This window comes from Rhea americana, unplaced genomic scaffold, assembly GCF_003343005.1.
Source record: "Rhea americana isolate MKP2758 unplaced genomic scaffold, rheAme1 scaffold_1, whole genome shotgun sequence".
NCBI lineage: Eukaryota > Metazoa > Chordata > Aves > Rheiformes > Rheidae > Rhea > Rhea americana.
This window is the reverse complement of record NW_028185038.1, coordinates 649,745-659,657: the sequence shown is the minus strand read 5'-3', so window position 1 is coordinate 659,657 and position 9,913 is coordinate 649,745. Positions and strand designations below refer to the sequence as shown.

Genomic DNA, 9,913 nt, shown 5'->3' with positions numbered 1-9,913 from the left:
AGGTCTGAGTAAGGATGACACTAAATGCCACAGCAAGAAAACAATCGGGTTCTTGAACTAGCAACTTTTTAACAACTCAGTCATRGAGGATGGGCACTACAGCAAAATTTCAGGGGCTAAATTCAGGACAAAATTAACAGTTGAGAAAGAAATTTTATTTCAAGCTTCTAAGGGGGTATTACAAACAATAGAGAATAAAAACATTAAAAACTATTTAAAAAGTAATTGTCCCTTTAAAATAAAGATTCAAGCAGGTTTAACAATGAAGTATGCTATTCAATGAAGTTTTAAAAAAAGATTTAAAAAGTATTGGTTTTGCTGTATTTGCTAATCTTTTATAAAAAAAAGCTGGGCATAAATACTTCGTGCATTCATATGCATTATTTGGTGTTTCATATTATATAACTTGGTACAGTATTTAAGATATCACTGCAAAAGAGTTCAAACACAGTGCATTTATAAATAATGGAGTCATTATAAATCACATTGCAAACATACCTTGCCATTTTCATTGTTACAAATTCAGTATTTCAGTGAATGTACGAATAAAGTAGCTTCAACAATCAATATCTTGACTTTATTTTTGCTTTTAATATAAAAATGCAGTTCTGGAAACCCACCCTCCTTCTTCCCCCTGCCCAAACATAATGCTTTACTTCTTAAAAATAAAAATAAAGTACTAATTCTATATACATCACATGTACCATACAAAAATGTATCCAAAGTTTCTATTGCTACCAAAGTGTTCTAAATTAAAAGTTACATAAATCCCCTCATTGGAAACAAAAGATTACAAGTTACAAAAAAAATCAAATTACACACAAACCATCAAGTTATTTTATACAATTTCCAATACATTTTTCTCCCAAAGCAAGTTGTCTTCTCATGTGCCTGTATAAAAATGCATATCAATATATTTGTCAAATTTATTTTTCATTATAAAGCAAATTAATACATTTTCTACAATAAATAAAACACAGGGAGGCACCTATATCAACAAAATATAATCCATGGGAGATAAACGGGATATGGTATTGAAAGAAATAATGTGCTTGCAGGCTTTAAGYCAGGTTTGTTTAAAACAAAAACAATCATAAAAAGTTATTTTGGGCAACAATGGAGTGTTTTTGGTGATTTGCAAGTGATGTACATAGCATAATTTTTCTCTTGATGTCTTTCCCACAAAGTACCCTCCAAAATAATGCAACTTCCTTTCTTAAAATACATATTTGTAACTGTAAATTTACATCAATCTTAAATACGTGGTACTTTGTGCAAAGAGCAATGATTTACACAAACATTCAGAAGTCTTTTTCAGAAGCTACAGACCAAGGAAGAAATGATACAAGCAGCACCATATCGTATATGATTTAGGCAAACATATATTTGATGTCATTTTGATATTAGGCTTCAAATGCACTAAACACCTTAAGCTGGAAGATGGTGCTTAGATAACTAAAGGAAAAACAAACAAACAAACAAACAAAAAAGAGCATGGAAACAAAAACCAACTCCCTCCCCAGCAAAATTATAAAAAGAATTAAAGAGCTACCTCTAAAATCAGAATAAGTTAAGTGTTGAATATACATTTATGTACAATTATGAACACTATGAACAAGACATTTTAACAGATTTAATGGAAAATCCTCCAAACTACAACACGATAATATCATTAATCAATATGGCAATGGTGATTTAGAAGAACTGCTTGACTATTTCAAGTTTGCAGAACTCAGCCACTGAATCAACAATTAAAGGGTTGCATCTTCAATACATTCTTTAGACAAAGAGGTTCATTAGTAGAGTTCAAGTCTGTGTGTATTTTTCATGCCTTGGTAGAATCTTTGTTAGTCAATATCACTGAAGTCACTGACCGGCTCTCCATGTACTCTACTTAGATGATTCATAGCACGATCAAAAGCAATTCTTACTGCTTTACGAATGCTTGAGTTACGGCCTTCCATCATTTTTAATTTGTCTATGGTTTCATCTATCCCAAGGGGCACCATTTTGGATTTAGGAAGCCACTGCCTACAAGAAAGAACAAAATAATTATGTTAAATATAGATTAAAATGAAGGAGTTTGTCTGGTTTGTCCACTCTAAGGGCTGTCACATCAGGTTTTTCATTTAGTGAGTCAAGAATTTGCAGTCTTAAATAAAGTGATAAAACTCCTAGTAAGTTAGTGCTTACTTGTCCTAAATCTATCTTTTAAAGTGTTATAGTATTAAGTAAGCTTCTTTTGTGAAATGAAAACTACATTCAAATTCAACAAATAATACATTGTTTAATAGCAAATACCAACTAAAAAGAATTAGAATGAAATACTGCTAATTTATTTTGAGGACAACAACAGATGCAGCTCAAGATTCAGCAGACACAGTATTACTTTTCTTCATTCTTCCAGTATTTCCAGTATTACAAGGAATTTGCAGATGATGAATTTTTGCCTTACATTTCGAAGRCATCTCAGTTTGGTCTTTATGTAGAAAAGTAATATACTTTTACTCTGCAGTATGAAATTCCACTAACTCAATATTCAGAGTACTTTTCTGTTTTAAGTTCCAGGAATACTATTAACTGCTGAGGATAAAGGGGTGATAAAGAAAAAAGCTTTACACTCCATGTTTCTAGATAAAGGAAAAAAACATTTTAACCATTTAAATAAAAAAGTACCAAATATATTTTGTTCATTTCCATAAATCAGTATTTTAATTAATTTTCTTAAGTTTTCTGAAGTTACATATATTAAGAAAAATAAAGTCAATGAACTAATGAACACCCACTGAAATATGTTACTATAGTTGACAATTTCAGTCCTGCAAATGGCAGAAATTAGGCTTCTATTTAGGGATTTCAGTTTGAGAGTGGATTTACAGCCTAACAAACTGTCAATCAGATATTAAAGTATGCAATATTAACTTTTTCATCTGATTTTTCCCCCCTCTCATTCAAGAGTAACAGGAAAGGCTTCTCTTGAAATACTATTTGTATTACAGCACTATGGACTACAATCTCAAAGTATGGAACATACAGATTGAGACCAAAAATATTTAAAAAGACAACACAAGGATACAGATAGAGCAGTAAAGATTAATCATATCAGTGATCAGCATGATGGGCAAGCATCATCATTTTAATACAGATCATAAGAAAAGTTTTATTTCCTTTTCTTTTTTTCTCTTAAAAAAAAAAAAAAAATGGAGGACTTTCAGAAAGTCCTCCAAATGCAAAGGACAGAGGGAAAACAAAAGATAGGTTTATTTGAAAGATCCATACATTATAGAAGTTGGCATCACAGACTGATGATGACATATATCCTGATGTTGATAAAAGTCATAGACACAGGTTAAAGAGTATAAGATCAGCTCACATTTCACATGAAGGCAGCAAAGATGAGTTACAATGACGAGTGCTGAAATGGCTAAAATCATCAGGACAAAAGAAATGTTCAAGAAAAAGGCAGCACATTAACCATTATATAGAAAAAAAAAACTCTGAGAAAATATTTAGCCTTTCCTGTTCATCCATGCAGGTTACGTATAATATTTGAAAAACTTAGGATAATCCAGATGTGAAGACCAAGAGAGGTTAAAGGACTCCCAAAATCATCCAAGAGGTAGTCACAGCAATGTTTAACAAAGTTGCTAGAGAGATCTTGTGTTACACTTGTAGTACCAACACAACATGAGATGCAGAATACTGTATCTCTTTAAAAAAACAGATGTTCTCMACTGACAGAGGAAAGCAGCATCTCATAGAATTGTGCACAACTGAACAAAGATGATCTTTGGAAAGACATGCCAAAGAAGCAATAAAGAAAAGAACCAACAGAGAGAATCAAGCCAAAGATTCATGTTTATGCCAACAGATCTAAGGGGACAGAAAGGAATTGTCCGTTCTGAATTCTAGGTAAGAAGTCACTCAGGCAATGAACGCTTACTGGGACAGAGAGAATCAGAAGGATGGCAGCGTATATAGACATCACATTTAATCAACTAACGAGGAAAATGGCACCTGGAAAYGTAAGTGAATTCAAGAGTAGAATTAAGATACAAAAAGATTTAAAGGTAGTTTGAAACGTGAGGAAACCAAGAAAGGAGGAGGATTAAGGTAAGCAAAGAAAGAGAGGTTTTGATGAAAGGAAGAAAAAGTAGTGAGAAGTTTCTGTGTCTGACAGAAAACAAAGAGCTAATGAAAGAGAAAATTGTTTTATTGTGTACATTTTTCCCTCAGACTCTACACAGCATATTACTGATATCGAAAGAAATGGAGAAAAAGGAAGGCCTGACGAAGAGCTGATACATGGCAAAGAACTGCAACTAAGAGGAAAGCATTTAACTGCGGAGAACATAAAATTAAAGACAGTACACCTAAACAGAGTAGGAAAAGTTTGTCATTTGGAAAAGCAAAGATGAAGGTTGACAGAGACAAATACTAAAAGAATACTAACCTAAAAACTAGTCTGCTTAGTCATGCAACAAATTTGGTCAAGTCAAGACCAAAAGCAGAAAGCTTGTAAATCAAACCAAAAGACGATCATCTAACGTTTTGTGTTATTTACTTCCAAACTGGTTGCAAATAAAGTATCTTTCATTGGTGATATGCCTTGCTCCAAGAATAGAATTTCATAGGAAAGATAGCATTTCAATTTTCTTTTAGACTTAAGCTACAGGTTTTTAAAAAAATAAGTAAGTGCATTAACCAGTATGTTTCAACAACATACCAACTTCTTTTATTGTCAAAAAACAGTACTAAGAAAAGCTTCTCATCTGATTTGGTCTGCATTTGCTCTCCAATTTTCAATACATCCAGAGGTGGCACTGGTATTGTAACACCATTGTGATGGCCAGCAACACGAGGCATCTTAGGGTCAATAATCTGTAAAAGCAGAAAAAAAGAACGGTTTCTAATTTTTAAAATGACACCATCCACTTTAAAAGCTTCTCTATTATGAATAAAGCTAATGGGAAAAGAACCATAAGCTGAATAGCCATGCACATACTGAATAGCCATGCACATAAGTAGGCTTTGTATTACATACACCTGTAACTTTTAAGCTAAAGTTGAATAGGCAAAAGGGTAAAATTAATTGAAATAAACAGAGCAGGGGAAAAAACTTTTTTTTTTTCTATCTATAGAGCACTTTCTACCCAAATATGCTCTTCTTTAAATCACTTCTGAATTTCACTTAGTACAACTTTGCAGAGGGACAAGTAGATTTCAAAACGAGAAAGTTAAACTAGGGTTTCCAAAAACACTAGTGGTAACTGATCTTAAGTTTTGAGTTTTGAATTTCAGGCATCCTACAGAAACAGCCTATGTTCAAGTATGATCATTTCTTTCTGGAAAAAGATGTCACACACTCAGAAGTTGAAGCACAAATACCCTAACCAAGCAAAAAAAACCCAAGCAAACAGAAAAAAAATCCTGCGGTCATTTTCGAAATTTGGACAAGCAAAGACTACTCACTTTTCCTTTGAAATATTTGGTAACAATAATGAATTGTTTCAGATTAAAGTATAAAAATAGATGAAATATAATGCAACCAACAACATACAACTAATTTGGCTGTTGGAAAAACTGCTTGGTAGGTAGAGCTTCGTGTTTTCAAGTGCTCAGCAGCTGCCTAAGAGCAGTTGTTACTTCATGCCCTTTTTGACCATCCCCTCCCCTACAAACAAACTCTTGTCGCTTTTCCAGCATCAGCACTGATGCCAYACTCCACAGTATCATAGAGTGAACTGATTAAGGAAACTAAGACAACAGAAAAATAAGAGTGGTGTGTGTGGACTTTCATGAGAACTTTCCTTTTGTTCAGTTCCTCAGTTGAGTCATCACACAGCCAAAGAAACATCAGCGCAGATAGAGGGGGAGGGGACAGAAAAGGAGCCTTTTGGCATCTACTAGTCATGATCAGATCTAACACCAAAGTCCATCATTGGACAGACAATCACACCTCTCAAATCCTAAACACCTGACTCAAGTGTGCTTGAGTTAACCCACTGTGGGCACCTGAAGTCAAGTGCTCTGAAGCTCATATCCATTAGTTTCAACCTGACTCTGTAGATTTTTCTATCTTATTTTGCTATATATTAACACAGTCATAAAATTACACAGTCTATTATATAAATTGAGCCATATCTATACAGTTTCTAAAAACTGCAAATGCCTAAAGCCATTCAAACACTTTATGAATAACACTTTCTCTACAAGCCAGTAATTTAAGCAAAACTGTGCGCATTTCTCTTAAAATAACAAGGGTACGACAGTTTCAAGTTCCTGTCATGATTTACAACTAGATATTATCATTAAATTTATTCCAACTCTTTAGTAAACTGCGTATCAAAATTTTCTACAAATTTTAAAGTAGAAAATATATAGTTCTAACACAAAAAGTCAGTCAAATGCTTATTCAGKTGATCCTTTAAATGAAGAATAACATGTATTACAGTGAGAAACAGTAGCAAGAGAGACAGTCAGATATGGGTAAGGTAGAAGAAATTTTTGACTCAGCATCTGATACCGCAACAGTTTTACAAACTGGATTCAAGGAAAAGCTGTAAAGAAGGCAAAATAATTCATTTTTACTCCAACTGAATAGTAATTTAAGAATTACCTGAAATTCAAGCATCAAGATTTTTGGACCAGAAACAGCATCACTAGTGTACTAGTGGTGGGAAGCTGCATACTCACCAGAGCTGGGTAAGAGGGATATCCACTGCATTTGGCCCATACCACTTTTAGAGGCTCAAGAACAGATGTTGCAGCATCAGTTGAAATCCACATACTGCTATGCCCAACTTCTAAGAAGAAAAAATAATTAAATATGTTAATACAGCAAAGAACCAAACCTTAAACAACCCCTCTTCACTTGTTTTCTCACCTATATCTCATGATCATTAGAACCAAAATGTATCCTAATACCACCCTTCAGCTTTGTGTCAGAACACAGGTAATGTTCGTAACACCTCTTTAAATGATAACAGTACTTTAATCCAAGTTCACAGATTAAAAAAAAGAAAGTTCTTAGAAGTGTCTAGAGACTGCACATCCTAAAACATTTCGTTCTCAGAAGGCAAGTGCTCAAATTCTAACAAAACGTTTCCCTTTGAAAAATCTCAAAACATAAAATTAAGGCACTCCAAATGACTAGTTTCTTCCAAAATTGTGACAGTTCTGTCAAAGAGGTGATGGCACTGAAAACATAAGTTGCACGGATGTTTCAAAAGCATTACATATAATGAACAACAAGATTATCATCTGGTAACTTAAAATGTTTGTCTAATATAAACATTTCTTTGATCAGCCCTCCTTGCCTAGCTCTTTTGTGCAGAGTACAAGACCACCAACAGGATGCAAGGAATTATGTAGCTGCAATAGCGATTTTTTTTCCTTCTCAGCAGGCAGTGTAACAGACAACTGAATTTATGTTACTGCTCTCCTCTACCAGTGCTCTTACAGCACTCTTCTCTGTAGCTCACAACTAGGTTGAAGGACAAGATGGGTTTAAGTCCTTCAGTCAGCTAGAACAGTGGTCCCCTAAAGACACACAGGGAAGGAAAGGTCAGTGGGTTAACCCCTCAAGCTGGAATAGGGGAAGGAGACAGGAGGAAGAAAGGAATGAAAGAACTCATGAGCTGGAAAGACAAGGCACTCATAGGAAGAAATTTGGTACCAAAATAGAGCTAAGGGGTTACAGTCACAATTTTTTAGCTGCAAGACAGTATTTGGTAGAAGGAGCTCTCTGCTTGCCAAGGTAAAATTTGTCTTCAGTTCTCCCAAATCAGCTCCCATTTAAAACGGGTAACGTGCACCAAAATCTGACAGGAAGATATAAACTCCATCTCAAGATCAAGGAAAGTGTTAGCAAAAGCTGGCCTCAAACTTTATAAAAGTACAAATAGCAAAAAGAAAGTGCTTAAGGAGATCAGCAGAAGAGGGCAGTCATTTTCTGCAATATATTCCAGGATAATTTTCAAACATAGGCTTTTCATTCAATTATGATTTATTTTTCAATCAATAACAGTATCAGTTTTTACAAGATAGCATTTTATTGGAAAATACAATTTTAGAGATTCCCAACATTATATAACCAGCTGTTATAAAGCAAACTTTCTTAACAATTTGACATYACAGCAGGAGCTATTGCTACTGAATTATATAACGCTGGAAAAACTGCTATTGAATCTATTGACCGGCTAAACTCGTATTTTTCCCTGTGTGTATACTTTTAGAGACACTAAAAGGTCTGTCTAGGATGTTCTTCATTTTCTCATGAAAAGCCGTAGAAGTATTTTTCAGGTGTATAACCCACAAAAATACTACATATAAGCATTCCTATACTTCTGAGAGTATAGGTAAATACATAGCATACTGGATATTATGGAAAGACATATTAAACCCAAATGAACAATTCCACTAGCACCTCAAAATAAAACAGTTGGTCAAAGTAACTTCCAACACAACAGGAAAAGTAATTCAGGCAGCTTCTTTATTTCTCCACTCTATTAATATCAGTGCATTAAATATTCAAATAACAGCTAGACAGTTAATAAACATTTAGATGAATGTATCTTTCATACACAGACTACCTGTATTTTGAAAACATACAGAACAGTAACTGATATATAAGAGCACTACAAGTCCTGTTCTTAAGGGCAGCTAACAAAGAAAAATTATAAAGCCTGCCTTATTCTCAGTTGCATTGCTGATGCAAAAAAACTCAACATTTATATATTGGGAGGCATAAATAACCTCACYGTATGCACATAGGTAAGCTCCCTCAAAGAATTCTCAGGTGTATTACCAGTAAGGGAGATTCTTCCAGTCTTTTCATTGTAAGAATTTATTTTGTTTGGTGAAAAGGGTTGCTGCACTAACATGTTTGGTTGGTAGTTTTGGCTGTGGGCATATTTTGTTTGGTTTTTTTTTTAACCCTTTCCCTATTGACTTTCTACTTCTTAAAACATTTTTAAAACTAGTGGGTTTTTTTCCTTTCTATGAACATTTTCATAGTAAAGTTGATGCTTAACTCCCTGTAGGAAACTTGAGGAAAAAAAACAGTTTTAAGTGTCAGGGTCACAAACTTCAAAACCTGAAGGCACTTATGTCTTCAAAAAAATCACAGCAAAGAGCTTCACCAAGTATCTGTAGAGCTTTCAGCAAGGAATGTGAGCTTTTAGTCAATTATTAATGAATTTTGTTTAAAACTGGAAATAGACAAGAAAGTCTATTTACTGACCTACAGTTGGTAAGTGTGTAGTGTTGTTTTCTTCTCTTTTCTTTCCTTTTTTAAGGCGTACAGAGACTACTTTTAACACCTAAAGCTGCAGGCAAATCCAATGATGCTGAGCACAGCACAACTCCTACTGCCATCTAAGAGGTACCTGTGATATCTCTAGAGCAAATAATCATGCTTTAGCAAAAATAATAAATTGAGACTTTCCCTTTTACTGTGTGCGGGGCAAGTCTTCTCTTCAATCTCTGTCAGTGACTTACCCGTCGAAATGAAGACCATGTAAAAGAAAAAGCTATTTGAGACAAACACTGAGAAATGTTCCCCTACTATCTGCTCCCCTAACCAATCCTCAGAGTAGTCACACCAGCACAGCTCTATGCATCGTGTTTGTTTCTAAAGTGTGTATACTCATCAAGCAAAATCTGGAGAAATTCCTCAAAGAATGGACAATCTTGTTTGTGAAGTCTGGGAATTTAGTAGCAAAAAGTTGCATGCAGAATGGATACAGGACATTTCACTTTCCTTCACTCCTACTTGTTTCTTTCTTTTGATATGCTGTGGTATCAGAATGCAAAACGTGGCCAAAAGAGCACAAATTAGAGAGTATGTATAGCAATATATAAAATAATGCTGCTAAATGTAATCAAAGACCAAGAAGAGATCTGGGTAGGG

At 34.3% G+C, this 9,913-nt stretch overlaps 1 protein-coding gene across 4 annotated transcripts in view; it reads right to left on the bottom strand.

The window, feature by feature from the left end:
* Positions 1-555: 555 nt before the first annotated feature.
* The window catches only part of BRD1 (bromodomain containing 1), a 65,665-nt gene continuing 56,307 nt past the window's right edge, over positions 556-9,913 (bottom strand). For all 4 annotated transcript variants that reach the window (XM_085326241.1, XM_085326233.1, XM_085326248.1 and 1 more), the window contains 3 exons: positions 6,697-6,806; positions 4,727-4,881; positions 556-2,031 (listed from right to left, as the gene is read on the bottom strand). In XM_085326241.1, the coding sequence (XP_085182367.1) occupies positions 1,848-2,031; positions 4,727-4,881; positions 6,697-6,806 (449 nt within the window). In that variant the 3' untranslated portion in view covers positions 556-1,847. The remainder of the gene's footprint in view (positions 2,032-4,726; positions 4,882-6,696; positions 6,807-9,913) is intronic.